The sequence below is a fragment of the Thunnus maccoyii genome, chromosome 9 (assembly GCF_910596095.1).
Source record: "Thunnus maccoyii chromosome 9, fThuMac1.1, whole genome shotgun sequence".
NCBI lineage: Eukaryota > Metazoa > Chordata > Actinopteri > Scombriformes > Scombridae > Thunnus > Thunnus maccoyii.
The window spans coordinates 12,598,199-12,618,897 of NC_056541.1; the positions used below are offsets into that span (position 1 = coordinate 12,598,199).

A 20,699-nucleotide genomic window follows, 5' to 3' on the forward strand; every position below is an offset into this window, starting at 1 on the left:
CGGAAGGAAAATGCGGTATTTTGTACTACTTGAAACAGTAAAATAACACGAATCAACAACTTGACCTCAGTTATTCACCAGCAGTAAAAAACCCTGTCAGCTGACACCCACTCATGATACAGTATACAGTAATATATAGAAACTATGAAAGTTTCTGATTATGTTTAATACTCAGGATGATAAAATGTATACAAAACCTCTCTGCTAACTTTCAAACAGCCCCTTTCTCATAAAAAAACGAAAGCACATCTCCAGTAAAAGGGAGAATTTAATTACATTAAAAAATATGCTGTCTTCAAAATTTTGTCCTTTTCATTGCCTGAGAGAAATTCTTCATAATTACTTCAGTCTGGGATTTGATTCATGTATCTGCTCGCTTCATTTTCCTTTCTGCTGAACTCAAATTTTTTTCATTGAAAGAGATGAGCTTTAGAGAAATCTCTGCACGAAATGGAGCCGTCTATATTGTGCAGCAGCGTGATGAGGTGACGTGTTGTACCTGCTAATTATGTTTGAGTCGCTTGACAATGTGCAAAACAATTAGATTCAAAATTAGGCGTTCCTCTATATTCATTTGGCAGATGCTTTTATCCCGAGCACCTTACATTTTTTTCTTTAACACATACATGCTGAGTAATTTGGGGTTTAGTGTCTTGCTGAATGATAATTAGACACACAAACAGGAGGAGCTGAAGAGCAAACCACTAATCCTACATTTAACAGCCAACCTGCTCCACCACCTGAGTACCAGCTGCCTCCAAAAATTACATGATGGGAAATAATTTTGTGTGAATGCTTTTTTTTTTTTAGGATTTAACAGTACACACAGTTTGGCACTGGGTGGCAGTAGAGTTTCGCGGTCGATTGAGAGCTGATCAGCTCTGGTTGATGCTGGACTGAGGGGACAAACTGCTGCTCGGACTCTTGACTGTACAACCAAGCGGCTGTAAACTCCAAAATATTACGCTTGCCAGAAAAAGCTTCTGTTCACAGCGAGGCATCGATTTGTGTCTGCATCTCAAGTGTCAAAAGGTCTTTGTCGAACAGGTAGACTCTCCTGAGGTCTGACTCAGCAGAGGAACATCTACATTTAGGAGGAGAATAACCCAGAATGATGAGTGGCTCAGAAAAATTATACCTATAAGAAGAAACTGTAAGTCTTTATTCATGAAGCTCCTCAAAGTATGCATCAATATAAGGATGAAACAAGCAGACAACTTTTAACTAATCAACTTGTGAAAAACTACAAAAAAAAGCAGAACTAAAATATGTTGCTGGTTACGAGCAAAACTTCAGCAGCCTTCATTACAACATAAACACGAGCTGCACCGAACAGCATCATCTTACAGTGAGTCCTGACAGCTGATTACGGGGACCTCATAATCCTCGTCTCCTGCGGGTTTATGCTAATGCTATTACTAAAGACAAACTTAAAATCAATGTCTCATCACTGAAAAATCAAAATGCAATTAACCTAAAGGCGCCAGCGTCCTGGCTCAGCATGCACCTGAACGCGAGCTTCTCTGACACTAACAGAGGACGAGGTCAGACTGTAACATAACAAAAGCAGCGTTGAGGCCTTGAATCACGACGCTCAGTTTAACACTTTAATTATAGAGGTACTGTGAGATGAAGCGGTGCAGTTTCTTCCTGTTTTCTGACAACTGGAACAAAGGACTGACACCGAGGAGGACGCCTCCTTTCTGCTGCTCCTCCAACAGGACCTGAAGTGAACATAAAAACGGCTCTGTCAAGACCACAATGCTTTTTATTCAGTACTTTTATTTGTACATTGCCACGCTTTTCTTATCTTTAGTGGTGCGCTTTTAGCACAAGGCCAAATACGCTGAAGTAATAAAAGAGATAAAGAACAAGACCTTTCAAAACACTTCAGAAAAGAAAAACAAAGCTAAAGAAACAGATAAAACTGAGCCAGTTATTCACACAACAAGGCCTGAAGTACTGAGGTGAAATGAAAAACTTCAGCCTGTATTGTCCTTTCTTTTATTTAACAACTGCATAAATTTCCCCTCTGATTTGGCCTGTAAAAACCAAGCCATCTTGACATTAGGGGGTAGAATTATTTGTCAAGTCCTGAAGACAAGCAAGATAACAACCATTTCTGACGGATAACCTTGATAAGAAAGTTAATTATTGCTTTGTGAGATCTTTGCAGATATATAGGCCAATGATGCTCTATTTTTAAAAGGCAGCGATTCCCAACCCACAGACTGACAGAAGAGACTGATGGGTGCAGAGACTGTCTACTTTACTAAGCTGAAAGGCTGAGTGGTAAATTGTGAGAGTAGGGAATGTGTGCTTTAACACTGATTCATATATTTATGGTTAAAAAGATTGCATTGCAGTGAACGTCCCTCTCCTCCTCCCTCCCTTTCTTGTTCTTTCTGAAGATAGAAAGAAAAAGAAAGGTGGCATTCGGCTAGGTTGCCCCTCTACTATTCATTATTCCCTGCAGTTGTTTGCAGAGTCAGTACAGATGGAGATAAAAGAGACTAATATTCCTATCTGCAAGACAAAACATTTGTTGCCTTTCTTCTTGCACTGTAAGAAAAACAGCTTGTACAAAAAGACTTGAAAATTGCTGCAGCCTGATAATCCGTCACAATAAATATGAACCCTTTATCTGGTCTCGTCGAAGTTTCTGTTTAATCTTCGGTTCATTGTGCCCGAGTGATTTTTTTTCCCATATCAGGTCACCTTACAAGTCATAGGAAGAAATTAAAGTCTGTCACTGAGGAATCCTCAAAAATATGTTGCTTTACAATCGGTTCGAACCACCAGGGGACGAAGCGTTCAGATCCTTTACTTAAAGTCTCCTTTCAAAAATGGGCTTTTCTTCTTGTTCCTTCAGTTGGATGTTTGAGCTTTACTGTGCAGAATGATATATGTGCAGAGTTTGACACCAAAAGGCTGTTTTCACATTAATCTGCTGTAAGTTTCTCTGTGCTCACCTTAAAAGTGAGTTTAATGTGTGTATCAAGCATGTTTTTGTGACATCACTACTAGTTTGGAGCCAATCGTGATGTGGGAAGTTGAGGCCTCCAGTGCACAAACATTGAGAATGAAAGAAGAAGACATCTCGTCTCCAGCAATTAAACTTTTGAAATTAAACACATTTGCATATTTGTAGATTCTGGAGTCGTCAGTGAGGGAGAAGGAGTAGATGTAATTATAAGAATTTGAACTAAAAGTTTATTACAGATAATTTATACATGTTTTAAAAATCAAACTTAACTTATTTAACAAAATGGGAAAAAGTGTAAACTACATATAGAAAAAAGTATTGGATTGTTGATATTTGCACTAAACACCCAAACAAATACACTCCTCCCTCCCTTGCTCCTTCAGAGGCTCTGCCCCCCAAATTTATGGACACACATTGCCAAGACAACGACCGTAGGAGAAATATGGTGAGATCCAGACAATGCATCACCTGTAGAGACACTTCTTTTTCTCTCGCACATTATCAGGAGCAGGAAAAAAAAATTGTCTCATGTGAGCACAACAGTTCATCCACACGCCTCTCTGCAGCCTCCCCACTTCTCACTCGACCTGCGTTCAGCGTCTCTGTCCACAGGAGCAGCCGTCTGTTAGCTGCAGCTCCTGGGGAGCTGAGAGGACAGCAGCTGGACAAACTGCCTTCACCAGGCTGACTGACAGCAGAAATTTACTGAACCAAAATAGTTTGCATGTCGACTCCACAGGAAGAAATCGACTGTGTTTGTACTTATTGATTCATTGATAAGTTTAATAAGTTGAAAACACATATACAGCAAGATATTTATGTGATTTAAACAGCTGCCTGATCAGATTATGTGTCACTAAACACTTTAGAAACAGACTCGGAGCATAAAAAAAAGTAGGCGGTCTCTGTGAGAATCTCGGATTCAGTGTAGATTGACACATTTAATACAATGGAAGCGTATCTGTTCTGAGAAAACACTTTCTATGTGAATTGGCCACAACCTCTCTCCAATTCGTCAGCCCTCCCTCATATTCAACAGGTGCTGGAGACGGGAGACTGTCATGTCCTCACACAGACACCTGCTCTGATGACTCCCCCCTGTCCTGTGCTCAAGCACAAATGCCCCCTGTTGCTGATTGGCCCGGAGGAGTGTTGTGTAGCTCGCTCTGAGCCGCTGTGTTTACATGATCATTTGCAGAACCAGTGCTGTGTATGGACCCCGGATTTTTTTCAGCGCACACACAGAGCAGACAGCTAGCAGACTGTGAGGAGATATTCACTGAATTTAACAAAAAGTGTACTGGATTAGAATTGCTGACTCTACCTTTAAAGAGCGGAGAGTGAAATGTAAATCACTTTGCCACAGTTAGGAGACTAAGACGAAGTGTTGCCCGTTCTACTTTTTTTACTTTCTGATTTTAAACGACTTGTGCTCTTGGTCCAATAAATTCTATTTATAGACTGACATTTCTTCCTCAAACATGATTGGATATGGCTGGCTCAAGTCAGGCTGAGTTTCTCTCTTATGGCAGCGAGATCAGTTTGGATTCCCGTTCACGCTGAACTCAGAAATTATTGTTGAAAAACGCTGCCAGCAATTAACGATTATTAGCGATTTTAGGACTTGCGGTGAACTCGGGCTCACCTGGGACGAGACTAATGTTAGAACTGAACTTTTTGGAGTTGGACTGCGCCTAAACTTTCAGTACTGAGTCGAGCTCTAAGTCTCCGCAGACAGACAGATTTAGACACACACACACACACACACACACACACACACACACACACACACACATAGGCTGTCACTCACCCCCAGGTCTATTAGTGTTCTAACTGCAGTGTGTGCAGCCTCCTCTGAGCAGCTTTCTGTGAGATACGGCACAAAGGCACACATGAATCAAAAGAATAGACAGATATCCAATATAGAAAAACCAGGTCGGGATAACAGAACAAAGCCATTACCAGTGGGACTGATGGAATTTTTATACTGTGTGTTATTGAGGGGTGTCATTTGGGTAGTTTCTGATTGTCTTATATGTTTTTTTTTTTTAAGAAGAAGAGAAGAGAGCATGTGATGTGAGAGAGGAAGCTGCTCGGCCTTTCTTCTCCGCTCTCTGCTGAATTGTTACAACACACTGAATCAGTGGGAAAAAGGCAAGGTGACAAGCTTTTAAAGTTACAGCACAAAGAACCTGAAGATCTTTCTGTGTTTGAGTGTGTGTATGTGTGTTTTTAGGAGGGGGATGTCAGGCCGGGCTCACCATAGTGCTGTTTCTTCTTATTTGCTGCGTCACAAAGATGGAAGTGTATCTGAGCCATAAACTCTGCTTCTGCAAGAGGAAAGACATGAAAATAGAGCCGATTATTCTGCTCAAAGGAAAGGGAGGACAGTCTACCAAGATAATATACAGATTCTGCATGGCTCAGTGAAATCCTAACATAATATATATTTATGACTGGTGGGCAGGATATCGAATACATGAAGAACACCATCATCATTCATTTTGACTTAATGTGGCATGCATGCAAGAGCTATTCTCGTTGCTTGCTTTGAAAAACTAAATTAAGACTAAACGCAATGGCATCAAATAAAAATGTGATCATTTCTAAGCGAAAACCAAGTTTTGACTGTTACAAGTAGATCGATGAGGAGCACTGTCCCTCAAACATACACACACCTGGCAGAGGTGTGTGTAGGAGATCCAGTACTGAGGTGGTCCAGCACAGCGCCCTCAGATGTCCAGCTAGCATACTGCAGAGGAAGAAGAGCATCTCGGGGCACTGACTTGGTTGGCTTATCTAGGTAAGGTGGAAGCAGAAGTGGTCAGGAAGGGCAGGATAAGGATTGGGGAAGAATCCAGGAACAAAAGAGAATTTTCTGCTACAGTGAGCAGATAGTGAAAAGTCAGTTCTGTCAGGCCCCTGAAAAAGATACAGCTGCAGAATACAGAAGTACAATACTTAAAAGTTTTTCTTTAACCCTAGCAAAATAAGTTTTGTATTTTTGTTTAACTTAACTTTCTTACTAAGTGTTGTTTTTAACTGTTCTTTATTGTGTTGCGACATTGTTTGGTGGATGTGTACTGTTTTCAGTCTGTGCATAGTAATTATGTTGTGTAGCATGAATTTTATGTCATTATATTCTAATTTTAGGTTGCCTTGTTCAACATCTGGCCAGCGACAACAGATGGAAGTAAGTGTTTTAGGGTAAATCTGGCTCATTTACGGCTCTTTATTCCACTGTTGATTAATGAGCATTGTCCCTGTCAAACAAATAAATTAAAAAAAAAACAAAAAAAACATTTGCTTTCAGATAAATCATTACATTTTTAGCCATGCTTGTGGCACAGCTCTAGGGATGTCAGTGTCAGTCTGTCAGTCGGTCTGCTCCAGATTGAAATACCTCATCTATTAGATGGATTGCTAAGAAATTTTATACAAACATTCGTGGCCCCTGTAGGATGAAATCCTACTGACTTTGTTGATCCCCTGACTTGTCCTCTAGTGTCACCATGAGGTTGACAGTTGTGGTTCAGAGTGAAATATCTCAGCAACTATTTGATGAATTACCATTATATTTATAACAGATATTCATGGTTCCTAGAAGATCAGATTTAACAACTTTGGTGATCCTCTAGCTTTTCCTCTTGAACCACTTTTCACTTATGCTGTAACATATCTAAATGTCTACTGAAAATGTTAGCATCCACATAATAAACAAACCTGCTAAACATCATCATGCTAGAATTATCATTGTAAGCATGTTAGTGTTGCTGATGTCAGCAGGCGACAAGGTCTGTCCCACTGTTGGTGTTCCAGTTCATCCCAAAGGTGAAGAGTGGGGATACGGCTCTTTGCAGGCCAGTTAAATTCTTCCACACCAAACTCAGAAAACCATTTCTTTATGGCTTTGTGCATGAGGGCATTGTGATGTTTACACAGTAAAGGGCCTTATCCAAACTGTAGGAAGCACAATATTGTCTAGAATGTATTAGTATGCTGCAGCATTACAAGATTTTTCTTAACTGGAGCTAAAGGATCTTGACCAAACAATGACTATATATAGCATATATTGGACATTATTCAACAAGGAAAGTGTACACCTATTTCAGGCATTCAGAAGCTGGAAATCTACTTCTGCTCTGCAAATATGTATTTGAACAGTCATGATAAAGATAAAGAGTTAATGGTTACATCTGGTAATTATGGAGGCAAAGGAGCTGGGGGTTTGAGAGAGCCCTTCATAAATAGTTAAACAGTGTATATAGGGACCATTATAATCATGTAATATGGAAATATATGGGAGCAGAGTTTATATTGTAGAGTGCAGCTGGTCCTCTAAAATTGCCTTCTATTCTTTGTGATCCTCATCGCACAACCATACAAGACCGATATAAAATGTTATTAGGATGGATGCTCATATTGGTACAGAATACTGAATAGTCTGCAGCAGATATTATAGGTTGAAGGTTTAACCTCCACATATCAACTCATCTGAGTGTAGGAAACTTGTCGAACCATTGCTCAGCGACCCTCATTTTGTTTTTCTGTTGTGTGTGAGTGTGTAAGTGTGCTTAAAAATACGTCTCAAGATGTCATAACAAAGTGATATTTCACCGAGCCTGACATTTTGAGTGGAGCTCATCCAATTTTTCAATGAGCAGTCACCATTTAATCGACAAGGATAATACAGTCTGTGTTTAAACAATCGTTATGTCAATGTACAGCACTTAAAATCATCAATACACAGCAGAACTTCAAAGCCGATATGGCAGAGAGAAGAGAGAGCAGTCGGAACGATAGTTGTTAGTAAAACACATTACAACCAAAAAGGCAATACAGCCAGAGAGGCTGTTTGGAAACAAGATGAGGTCAAAACCTAGAATATGGCTGAACCGTGTATGAAACGCTAGAGGGCTTTTAATTAAATTGTTATCAGACATCGACATCGCAGCGTCTTCAAGATGTTTGTTTTTATGTAAGTTTATTTATTTGTACAGCACTTTTCATACAGTAGTTGTAGACCATATGGTGCTGTTGTAAGAAGGGTTGAGTTAAGATTTAAGCTATTTTTTATATGTTTTATATATTATTTCACTTACCCACAACGCAAAAAATAGTTTTAATGCAGTAACTATTCATTAATGCAGAGTGTAAATCATTAATGCAGAGTGTAAATGACCCCAATGCAGTGTGTTTCATGTAGTTATATTGCTTTTATTTTATTCACTATGAACACAGAAGTGCTTTATTTTGATACTAGATGCATGTAACTTGCACAAGTTGACAGTACGATGGCGCACAGATCCTCTTCTCATGTAAATGTCACACGACACAAACAGGCGTTATTTGGATAAACTGATCACATATTGGGAATCTAAATGGTTACTTTCTTGCCTGAAAAAATATTAATACTAAATAAAGTGACATATTAACAGTAGTGGTGGAAAGTAACTAACTACCTTTACTCAAGTACTGTACTTGAGTACAGTTTTAATGTACTTGTACTTTACTTGAGTATTTCCATTTTATTCTACTTTATATTTCCAGTCCACTACATTTCAGAGGGAAATATTGTACTTTCTACTCCACTACATTTATTTGACAGCTTTAATTACTTTTCAGATGAAGATTTGACAAATGCAACACATTGTTAAGGATGAAATCACTGGTTTCCAACCTTTTTGGCTTTTGACATCTTACAAAAAGCAGTTTGTAGTCGGGGTCACATTTCAGATGTCTATGAGTTGTTAACAGCTCCACCAAATAGTGATTTTTCCCTCTAAACTTCTCACATGGTTTCAGAAAAAGTCCAAAATCTGAAAACAGATTTGTGTATCAGAACTTTGTTTTTTCTTCTTTCCTCTCCCATTAATCATCTCATGACCTCTCCAATTAATCTGGTGACCCTTTGAAGGGGCCCGACCCCTAGGTTGGGAACCACTGGACTAAACTAGCTAACTGTATATAAAGTAGTTGAAACTAGCTCCACCTCCAGCAGCTACAACAGTAACATGCTGCTTACACACTGATGCTTCAGTATTAATAATCTAATGATGTCATATATAATAATATATCAGTCAGAGGGACCAAACCACTACTTTTACTGCAATACTTTAACTACATTTTGCTGGTAATACTTATATACTTTTACTTAAGTAGGATTTTTAATGCACTTGAATGGAGTATTTTTACATTGCTGTATTAGTACTTTTACTTAAATAAAGGACCTGAATACTTCTTCTAACACTGATTAACAGTCCTGCAGCACCCTGTTTACTAGTTCGCGCATGTCAAACACGACTGTGTCTGTGGATCTTCTGCGGGTTGGTGTTCTCAGCGTCGGAGCCTCCGTGTGAGAGGCTTCAGTTTATAAATATGTGTTTTTAAAACTTATTTCGGGGCTTTATTATTTTTGTGCTCACACTCCATCACTTGGCTGTCTGACCAATGGTGCAACTTCATCTCTCAGTCAGTGACTCAGCTAGTCGAGGACAATTCAATTTCTAGGGCTGGTCCCTGCGGTTCAGCCAAAATGATTACTGATAGATTGAATGTGCAAGTGGATAAAATGTGCTGAGATCCACTTATGCCTGCAGCATAATAGTTAGATAAGCCCATTAAGCAGAATTATGAAACAAGTAAGTGGCTCCAAAAGAACATTGTAACAAGTAAAAATATTGTCGGCCAATATTAGCCGATCAGATAAATTGATATTAGTGTATGCATCAGCCAATAAGTAAGTAATGGCAACAAAGAAATGCCAAAGATACTGTATGTTGAAAGTTTAAAAACGCCATTAGTGACACCATAACATCAATTGTCCATAAGAGAGCATTTATTTTTCAGCAGTTCATTGCTCTGCTCAGTTATTTTAAGCTGCATGTCATGAACTAAAATTTTAATGTATGTATCCAACCTATTACATAAATACATGATTTAATTAATTAAGGTGGCTGCTGGTACTAGTAGAGGACTGCCACTTGAGGAAATTACTGTATGTAAGCTGTATAAATTAATAGCTTAATGTAAACAAATAAACCAAATAGAAATGTAAGTGCCTCTCTACATGTCAGTGAACAAAATGAAGCTGTAAAGTTCAGATGTTTGGACATAAAACTTTAGGCCTGCACAGGACGAGGCTTGTTCGAGAGAATGAGTTACTATGGAAACTTATCCTGGATCACTGCTTTGTGAGACCAGAGGGCGAATGTAGCTGGACGAACTGACAAAAGTCAGTAGAGGAAGAGGTAGGGGAATATTTTTCATGGTCGGTATGGAGGTGTTCTGCTGATCTCGTCCTGCACCTGAGCTGAGGGCGGCAGAGCAGAGGCGGCAGAGAAAGAGGAGTAAGAGCACTGAATGGAGAAAAGCAAAAAGAGACAAGCAGTATAAATATTGGTGAGACTCTTACTTAGTGGATAACGCTAAAGTCGAAGAAAGGATTTTATTCAAACCTGGAGGCATTGTTTTTACTAGATTTGTAAGTGGAATGTACTTGCTTGTAGCACAGATAGCCATATAAACCAATTTAGATGTATTCTGTATATTTCAACTGTTGCTAGTTACAATACTCCTTACATCCTCTGATAAAAACAGGGTCTCAAATAATGGCTGTATCTTAAAGCAGGCTAGGAAGATGGATAGTGTGCGCATCCATCCCCAGCTGGGTACAGGTGAAAAGACAAAAGTAGCATACTAAATGAAAAAGAGAGGTAGTCCGCACAATGAATATTGCAAACTCCCACAAGGTTTTTAATGATGCAGTGTTTCCAGCTTCTTGGTCTTCATCAGACGAACATCCATATGAAGAAAAAGCAGGCTCTATACACACAGAAAAAAAAGACAGCCGCGTAAAACTAGGAGATACGAAAATACACCCATCATCCCAAAGCAATCTACTATGTACATACATTACCTACAACAGGCTGTAGCCTATACACCATATATCAAGTGGAAACAGGCTTGAGGAATATTTTGAGGGTCAAAATGTTTCATCATTAAATATTTTTTGTGAGCTTACAATATTCAGTGATGTGGACTACGTCTCTTTTTTCTTTATAACTCAAGTAAGAACACAGAAGAAGACCTCAAACTGAAATGAACACTGACACAGCTTCACTGCATCTAAGGCTTTGAAAAGGTTTTCTGAGGCAAGAATTGCTGTTAAACCTTTAGGACACAAAATGTTTTAATTAGAAACAGTGATATAAAGAACAGTTTGTTTACAGTAAAACTCCTCAGGGTACCTTTAAATAATAAATGAAAATTGGTTTTATTGTATTTTTATATGTTGAAAAAGAGAAAAAAAAAAAGTGTTTGATTCATGATGTGTAATAGTGAGGATGATATAGGTGAATGTCTATCTGCGTCAGTGTGCTTTGATTTGTGACCACTGTTGCTCTTTTTTGATGTAGTTTGTTTGTTTGAAGCTGTCACCTCTAAGTCACATTACAGAGTTTGTGACTGATGCACCTGCGATGTTTGGCCCCTTAGGAAATTGGTTAGCTGTCTCGTGTTGCTTTGAAAAATCACATGATAGTCATGACAGTCAGGCTTCTTTTAAGCTGACACATAGTGCTAATTGGCATTCAAGTTACATGACTCATCTGTGTTAGGTGCTTTTGTAATGGAGATGAAGTTACTTCAAAGTTCTTTTTCATGTGGTGTTTCTGGTATTTTTGTATATGCCCTGTAGGCACGTCACTTAGGGTGCCATCTTCTGTAGGCCGGGCCAGCGTGGAACATTTTTCCTTCATATAACCTCTGGTGTCTCTTTGAGGCATGTGAAGAAGCCAGAGGGGCTCAGTGATGCTCTTCTGTACCTTGTAGGAACGCAGGTCCTGCTCCTCACAGTCAGAGTCACTGTGATAGGGGTCATCGGTGGTGGTCCAGGTCAGAGCGCCTTCCCTCTTCCAGAAATCACAGATAGGAACGTCCCTGGGAATCTAAACAGTGTGGAAGGTGAAACCGCAAGCAATGTTAGATATTAGTCTTTGATAAACCGTCTATCTCTGTATGTGCGCATTTTGTGTCCAATGTATAATCAGTTTCATACAAAACAAAATGTGACACGTTCTTCAACACAATGATTCTTAACACCAAATTCAGATATGGAGAAAACAACACAAATGGATCAGGTATCGGCCTTGAAATGACCAATCCCCATTAAATACAGTTTCTTTGTCCATTTCATTAAAACATCCAGTGTTTCAGCCATCAGTTACATTCGTTCAGTCACAGTGGGCTGTCAACTCAATGCTTTGTCCTAAAGCAACCCCTGTCCTCATGTGACCTTGCAGATTACCTTATCAGAAGATGAATGAATTGATGTATCAGCATTGGGAGAGAGAGAGCTAACGATGACATTGAATTGGGCACAATTGTGCTCCTTCACGCACGTATATAAGAAGTAATAAAACTAAATTCAACCAAAGTACAGTAAGAAGAGCTGGAGTTAACTTAAAAAAATATCTGTAGATAAAATGCCAACCAGATCCTCTAAATTATTGAATACTGAATGAACTTGAGGCAATATTTTCAAAACTAGTACTATTTTAAATTATGTAGTGTCTGAGCATACAACTTCTAGAAATGTTTATCTTACTTCTTCCATGATCAGGATGCCACAGCGTACCAGACTGTCAACTGCATCCAGAGCAAAACTCTGGGACGACTGACAGGTCTGGAGAGAAAGAGAGAGACAGAGACAGAGTCGGTGAGTGGGTCAACTCAACAGAGACGCCAGGGTTAGAGGCACAAACAGCTTCAACCCATCACATATCCAAGAAGCGCAAAAGGAGACAGCTGACAGAGAGCATGAGGTGTGTAGTTGAGATGTAGCTGAGATCTGAGAGGGAGAATGAGAGGTGGCCGGCAGGGTTGTGAAAGTAGGAACAATATTTCTCGGTGAGGAATAGGATGAGAAACATAGCTGCAAGCAGAAGAGACAAGAAAGAGCAGCTGCCGAAATGAAAGGTGGGCAAACAGAGAAAGGAATAGTTTTTCTGGCTCAGATTCGGAGCCCTTGAAGTCAGTCTGATGGAGCACGTACATACACAGCCACACACAAACACAAAGTACACACACACACACACACACACACACACACAATTCAAAACCTCTCTCTGTCTGAGATAGAGGCAGCAGAGCAGGATGAATGGGTGTTCAGCTCCATTAAACATCCATTGAATGAGACACACACTGGGTGTGTGTGTGTGTGATATGAATTCAAACTCACTGGCATAAAGCCCGGAGGCAGGAGATGGCAGAGCTGCAGGGTTCTCTCAGTCAGCTCAGACTGGCAGAGCACCACATCAAACTCCATGTCACCTTTGACCTCCTCTCCCTCAACGCCGTCACTCCGTACCCTGCTGCTGACACCACTGCCGGCCACCTCACACAGCATGGCTGAGACAGCGCACGCTAAGGACAAAAACACACACACTTAACGTCTTTTGTTCCGCTGCTGCGTGCACTTACTATACAGTGTGCAAAAACAGACAATTGGGAGCATCTAAAAAAGGCAACGTTTAGTCTATTTCTTGGCAAAATATCTCAAAATGTTACAATTTGTTTGAAATATGTTGGACACAGTCTTTGGCTAATAGATCAGAACAGTTGATGAGATTTTCCTGATTAGCAGGATCAGAGATTTCCACCATTTACATAAGTCTTATCTCTATCTCTATCCTATCTCCCTATTATCCTGCTTTCATGTATGTGCTGGTGGGAATGTCTAGACATCCAGATTGGCATTGTGAAGAACAGTTAATAGACTGGTGGAGATGTGAGTTTAATTGTCCTTACATCAGTGTTTATTACATGGACCATAGATTTGCTATATTATTACAACAACATATCACTGCCTTAATAGAGCCGTTTTAACTTCAACTTCTTATTTTTACCAGTTGAGGTTTGCACCCATATATTAATCTACTACACAGACGCTTACAGCAGTACAAAGCCCGCCGCCCACCACCAACCACCTTCACTTCCTATACAACCAAAATAAGTCATACAGGAGTGATGAATCATACACGAACAGACTTTTTTCCACATGCCCAGCAGCTTCCTGTACTTCAAAACACTTCAAAAGACCAGATTATTTTTACCTCCACCAACAATGCTAACACAGGGCTGTGGTTTCAAACAGTCTGCCTGTTAGCATGATAACTAGAAAAGGGACAGTGCACATTTTGCTACAATTTAGTTAAAGGATAGCTCTTGGCTTCAGTTGATATAAGACTTTAGTGAGGATTAGGATCTGGGATTTCCGCCATCAGATGATTACCATATATTACTCATGTGTGCAGTATTATGGCAACACTTTCCCCAGACACGAATGTTGATAAAACCCTCCATAACATTTAATGCCAACAGTTTTAAAATTTTCGCTTTCCGCAATATATGCACATGGCAGCTATGGTGTGGTTAAGGCTCGGGGAAGATTGTGGTTATGGTGAATCATTCATGGGTAAGGTTAGGCAACAAACTAGAAATACCACCTCGCGGTTGTACGCCTCCACCAACCAGTCAAGTTGCAGTTTACATCCATGTCTGTCCAGACTCGTGTAATATTTGTAGTGAAGACTTTGAAGGAATTTAATAAAAGGCATTAAGTGTATTTTCCTTGTATGTAAAATATAAATAATATAAGAACCAATAAAGCTGATTCTGATAGAACACAAAGTTGTAGCCATGACAGTTGACGATACTTCAGATATAGATGTTGCTGCAAAGAAGCTACAAATTCTAAAACATGGATGCTTCACACACATCTTAGACCCGGCAGCACAGAAGATCTATACAATCACCACAGATTCAAAGTGGACACCCAAGATTAGTGTCAACAATTCAGTATCTGACCAAATGTGAAATATGGTTACAATTTCCCCTTCTGTTCCTGAGTTATGGTGTTGAATAATGGCCAGAAGTGTTTCTGCAGAACATTATGATGTCACAGTGAAGTTGACCTTTTGGATATAAAATATCACTTCATTTTATCCTGTTAGACATTCGTGTGAAACTTTGTCATAATTAGCATATGAATACTTGAGTTATGGCCAAAAACTTGTTTTGTGAGGTCACAGTGACCTTTGACCACCAAATTCTAATCAGTTCATCCTTGAGTCCAAGTGGATGTTTGATCCAAATTTGAAGAAATTCCCTTAAGGTGTTCCTGAGATATCACGAGAATGGGATGGACAACCTTAAAACATAATGCCTAAAAACACTAAGATAAATATTAATTGATTGCAGGTCTGTCTCTTGTGTGGAAGTCAAACTCGCTACACACCCATCAACCACACCGACATGCATAATGTCCCAGGGCTGCCAACTCTCACACACTGACACAAGTAAATGACACTTTTCACATGCTCTCACGCCAGCAGTGAAAAACAAATTCATAACTAATATGAATATGAAAAGAGGACACTGACAGCGCGTGGACAGACAAGACAGAGCAGCACCGTGCAGCAGCGAGTAATTCAAACCATCAGGGAGAAAGCAAGAAATATACACAAATCTATTATATTGTAATGTATTCCCATGTATGCTACTCAGAGTAATCTCAGTCAGCGGCTCTTCTGACAGCAGCACAGTGTCTCTCCCTCTCTTCTTGCACTGTGCGCACACAGGCAGGAGTGAGAGTGAGTTACTATGATTATGGGGACGCTCTGTGTCTCCGTCGTTCTGAAACTTTCTTGTGATTCCAAGTAAAAGGTTAGGTTATTATGCCTGTGCAAAATCATGAACGTAAGTATCTAACAATCTAACTAATCTAGACTAGTGCAGGTGGCTGTTTCTTGACTTAATCCAAGAGGTTAGGTAGTGTAAAAAACAGGAAATTTGTTTTAAATGACATTTTTTTCTAGGAGAAGAACCCCCTGATTCCACCAAAAATTATGTATCTTTCCAAGTTTGTTCCCTCATTTTAAAACATAACCAGGTGCCCATGCATAGACCTGTTTACTTCTATTTGGATAGACCTGAGAGACTAAACTGAGGAGTGTCGGATGATGGGAGGGACTTGATGAGGAGCATAGACCTTTCTTATCCTATGTTTTGAAGAAAATAAGTGTTATGTCTGAAGTGTATATCAAAAACTCTACCCAATAAATACAAATTAGCAAAAGTATCCTTCCCCCTGCCCCCATGGAAACAAACCTCACTCTAAGCTGAAGTCAAAAGTTGGCAGCCCTGATGTCCAATATTCACATAATTCCTAGGAATAGTGGGCTGGTGTTCCATGAGCTGGTAGAGGGATCCAGGACTTTTAAACCGGCTGTTGGACAGTAATGCAACAGTATTGTGCTCTTTTTGTTAAAGCTGGAGTGCGAGACTTTAGTCTCTCCCTTCTGGCAGTGAGAATAAAGGGGGCCGCTCGGCTGTAATTGCTTGACACAGGCATGCAGCATGCTCTCATGCACAACCCAAATGACAGGCACACAGAGAGGGCCGGTAAAAACGGATGTTTTGATGGTCCACCGGCCCAAAAACGTATTTTTTGACGGTCCACTACCCCACCATGATTTGTCCCAAAACAGTATGCCTGATAGCCAGTACACCACTGGCCATAACCTACTGTTGTGGCTGTAAAACGGTGGATAAATTGTTTTGAGCATCACACAACCCCCACAAAATGACTCATTCCACTACCAAAATTTGATGCATTCGGTCCGGAGAACATTTGGACAGTCTAGAAGAGCCACATGATTAACGGCCAAACGGCCAGCACGGGAATGTTGACCCCCATATGAGATTTAAAAACTCTGTATACTGTGAAATACAGAGAATCATCTGATGGTGATAGGCTTAATCAGCATTGTGTGAACTCATTTGGCAAAGGCTTGAATGTAACAGATGTTCGTTTATATGTAAAAGTTCCACACTGCAGGTTTTAAACCTTTCAGGTTCAACTAAACTTGAACCATTATATAGACTGCAGCTTTGTGTTTGCGTGCAGAGGTCTGTGCTACCACGTGTCCTACAGTTGGATGAAATTAAACAAATCTGACATGACATCTTACAAAGTCTTATCATTTATAGTATGCAGCCATTAACATGCTAAATGCTAGAGCTGTTGCATTATGCCGGTGATAATGTAATGTTTAATAAAGTTATTATGTAACGGTGGACCACACTGGCTACCAATGATGCATGGATATATCAATCTACTACACAAATGCTTACAGCAGTACACAGCCCACCGCCCACCCCCTTCACTTTCTATACAACCAAAATAAGTCATACAGGAATGACGAATCATGCAGGAACAGAGACCTTTTTCCACAGGCTCAGCAGCTTCCTGTACTTCAAAAGACCAGATTATTTTTACCTCCACCAACAATGCTAACACAGGGCTGTGGTTTCAAACAGTCTGCCTGTTAGCATGAAATCTAGAAAAGGGACAGTGCACATTTTGCTACAATTTAGTTAACAGATTACTCTTGGCTTCAGTTGATATAAGACTTTAGTGAGGATTAGGATCTGGGAATTCCGCCATCAAATGATTACCATATATTACTCATGTGTGCAGCAGTATGGCAACACTATTCCCAGACAAGAATGTTGACAAAACCCTGCATAACATTCAATGCCAATAGTTTTAAAATTTTTGCTTTCTGCAATATATGCATATGGCAATGATGTATGGATGATTCTGGCATCCTTCATTATTTCTTTTCATAAAATTGGATGTGCAGGGAAGTGCATCTGACTGTGCCTTGCTCAGAGACACTTAAGCAGTCTTGATTTTGAGTAAAATTTCTGCTGCCAGATTTTCATGGATGACTCCCTTGTTTCAGGTACGGTAATTGTTTGCTATATGTTTAGTGGAAAATACATGTGCTGTTGCATGTTAAGTACCCTGACACTGCCTGGTGTGCCTTAAACACTTTGAATATTAAGTACTGAAACTTTAAAATGTCACGTTTCAATTTGATTTTCCATACTGGCATGCCAACAGTAAGAGCAACTGCCAAGCCCTCCCACGAAAAACAAGATGCCTGGAGAACACAGGGTCTCAAGATGATATTAAGGCTTAAGTGTTGTGGGAAAGTTTTGTCAGCTAACCAAAATACATGTATGCAAAATCACTCACCACCGACAGCTTCCAATATAAAAGTATGTGTGACAATCTGGGCCTGGAGGGTAAGGTGAAGTGTGGCAGCAAGAGAAGGACGCGGCACAATAAAAGGGTCTTTCCTAGAGGATGAGAGACACGGATCAAGTGGAAGAAGAGACAGTAATGAAGACAGAGGTTTCACTGAAAGGGAAATTGGATTTTTGAAAAGCAACACAATTTTGCTGTATCACACTCATCAGTATTTTTTTCTTTTTTGACAGACAGAAAACCAACCTAGACGGCACTGCGGCAATAATGAGGTGAGGGGCGAGCAAAGAGAGGGAATAGTGGACAACCTCCACTAAACTTCCTCCAAAGCCGACGTCTTTGTTCCTGAACAAGAGTTCATCCGTGAGCCAGGCCACATCACGACACAGAACAGATGTACTAACACCCTGCAGAGGAGAAGGATGGAAAAGTTTTGTTCCAAAATCCAAAGTGAGCATTAACCATCTGGTGACATTAGTTAGAGACTGTTGGGTATGACTCACTGTCACACTCTAATAAACTACCAAGAAAACCAATTCTGTTTATGAGCCTCTTGGAGTATTGATGGATCCTTAGAGGGGCAGAGGCGGATTTTAACACTGACGGGATCAAAGGGACAATTGCTCAGTAAACACTAACACACAAATACGGAGGATAACGCATGTACCTTGCGGTGTCTGTACAGTAAAAGACTTGACAGGAGACTGGTGGACATCACGGCCATGCAGGAGGAGGCAGCTGGAAGCAGTTAACAAACACATAGATAAGACAGCACAATTTGCATACTATTAAAACAACAGCTCTTACAGATTCATTTACGATTCAGCAGAGGAAGATAATCCTGGACATACAGAAGATGAGGTGGAGGATGATGGCAACGCTGAGGTCTCTCTCTGGATGAGTTTGTTCAGATGCATTATGAGGAGGCAGGAGCCACGACATCCTCCTCTGCCCAAACACGCTGTCAGTTCTTGAGAGATGAGGAAAAAGCAAGCACATGAGAAAAGCTTATCAGGGCGAATTTACGCTAATTTTATTTTACAGTAGGTTGTCTCAACTGATACTTGTTAAAGAGGGAAAACACAGACAGTGAACTTAAAGAAAAAACAAACTGCTGGCCTTACCATTAGAATGCATTACAGTAAATTACATTAATTGTCAAGGGAGTTGCATTAAAAATCACGTGAATTCCAGTATAAGCAGTATTTACTTTAAAAACAGAAAGACTTTATTCAATGTTATTATATTAAATGACATTTTTCAGAAATGATCAATTTTGTCTTATTACATTTGCTAAGCTGGCTTTCTTAATAGCTATTATGAGAGTCCTGTGGTTGACTTAACAGCATATTTCTGAGAAAAAAGGAACGTGTGTGTCTGGGTAAAGTAACACTCTACACTCAGGCCCTTTAGGTGCATACAAGCGTATAAAATGGCAGCTGTATCACTCGAAAATGGAAGTGTGTGTGATACATTTTATGAGCTACTTATCCGAGGCTATGTTGGAGTGATATGAGTGTGAGTATTATTTATGCGTCTTAGCTGCGCACGTGTGTGAGAGATATACAGCGGTGTATCAGAGAGAGCATGTCGTAACTGGCCCTGTTAATACACAAGTCCTACACACACGGTGACATTCTTCACCTCGAGCGAGAATAAATAAACTGTGAGTGTGTGCAGCTCTGCGACATAAGTGTTTGTATGTGAGGATTTATGGCAGCTATCACATTTCCTGCATTTTTTTTTTTTTTTATATATGGGAACAAAAAAAAAAGGCTTCAAAGGCTGAAATCTCAACAGCAGGAGCCAAAAAAGAATGAGTGTGCATGACAGAGACACAGTGTTAAGTACTAGAGAATGTTAATGATTTAGACATGCAAAAGAGACCTAAAACAGCTCACATGCTGATAACAAACCACTCTAACTATCCCTCTTTACCTCTTTTCATTTATCACTTGCCATCTCTCTCACTCATGCTGTTTTCTCTGCTGCCCGCACTCTCAGAAGTATTAAACGTACGAAGGGTGAAACCACTTTACTCGTCAGAAGCCAAGCAGAGACTGAGCAAGGATGTTATTTTCTTTCTGTTATCTTTTTCACTGGCAGACTGCGTAATGTTGATGGTAATTGGACCAAGTCTAAGAGGATGAAAATTCTCATCAGAGCTTGTATCATATTTGTGCCAGATTTATGGTTTAGAGGAAAGTTTATCTTCAAAGTTTAAAAGAAAGTAACTTTTCAATTTCACAGATGCGAGATAAAGCACAATCCAAACCTAAATCCCATTGTGGAATATTTACATACAGTATAAACACACTTTCAAGTGTACAGGTACACACAGGTGGTTTGATTACCTGTTGTTGAGGATAACAGGCAGCAACAGGTCCTGTAGAGGGAGCCATTCATCTACTCTGCACCTCCCTGACTCGCACATCTCCTACACACACACACACACGAAAAATGGATAATATATGCACACATACACCCTCAAAGAGCTGCAAAGTAGTATCCTTAGTAAATTATTCAGTATTTGTTCTCTTGTAGACTGAGTTCTGAAAATTTGACAAAGTTTGTGTTGAAACATTTCATTCCATC

The 20,699-nt window shown here is 39.9% G+C and overlaps 1 protein-coding gene across 18 annotated transcripts in view; it reads right to left on the reverse strand.

Annotated features, from left to right (window-relative positions):
• Nucleotides 1-1,141: 1,141 nt before the first annotated feature.
• Nucleotides 1,142-20,699, reverse strand: part of gpat2 (glycerol-3-phosphate acyltransferase 2, mitochondrial) — a 143,754-nt gene continuing 124,196 nt past the window's right edge. For 15 of the 18 annotated variants that reach the window (XM_042421114.1, XM_042421104.1, XM_042421106.1 and 12 more), the window contains 12 exons: nucleotides 20,459-20,541; nucleotides 18,956-19,074; nucleotides 18,772-18,842; nucleotides 18,351-18,511; nucleotides 18,093-18,196; nucleotides 13,227-13,411; nucleotides 12,594-12,671; nucleotides 11,812-11,934; nucleotides 5,665-5,785; nucleotides 5,248-5,316; nucleotides 4,797-4,852; nucleotides 1,142-1,724 (listed from right to left, as the gene is read on the reverse strand). In XM_042421114.1, the coding sequence (XP_042277048.1) occupies nucleotides 1,608-1,724; nucleotides 4,797-4,852; nucleotides 5,248-5,316; nucleotides 5,665-5,785; nucleotides 11,812-11,934; nucleotides 12,594-12,671; nucleotides 13,227-13,411; nucleotides 18,093-18,196; nucleotides 18,351-18,511; nucleotides 18,772-18,842; nucleotides 18,956-19,074; nucleotides 20,459-20,541 (1,287 nt within the window). In that variant the 3' untranslated portion in view covers nucleotides 1,142-1,607. Of the gene's footprint in view, nucleotides 1,725-4,796; nucleotides 4,853-5,247; nucleotides 5,317-5,664; nucleotides 5,786-9,802; nucleotides 10,345-10,444; nucleotides 10,811-11,811; nucleotides 11,935-12,593; nucleotides 12,672-13,226; nucleotides 13,412-18,092; nucleotides 18,197-18,350; nucleotides 18,512-18,771; nucleotides 18,843-18,955; nucleotides 19,075-20,458; nucleotides 20,542-20,699 lie in introns of those variants that run through there. The other 3 variants (XM_042421116.1, XM_042421117.1, XM_042421118.1) reach the window with 3 other exon arrangements.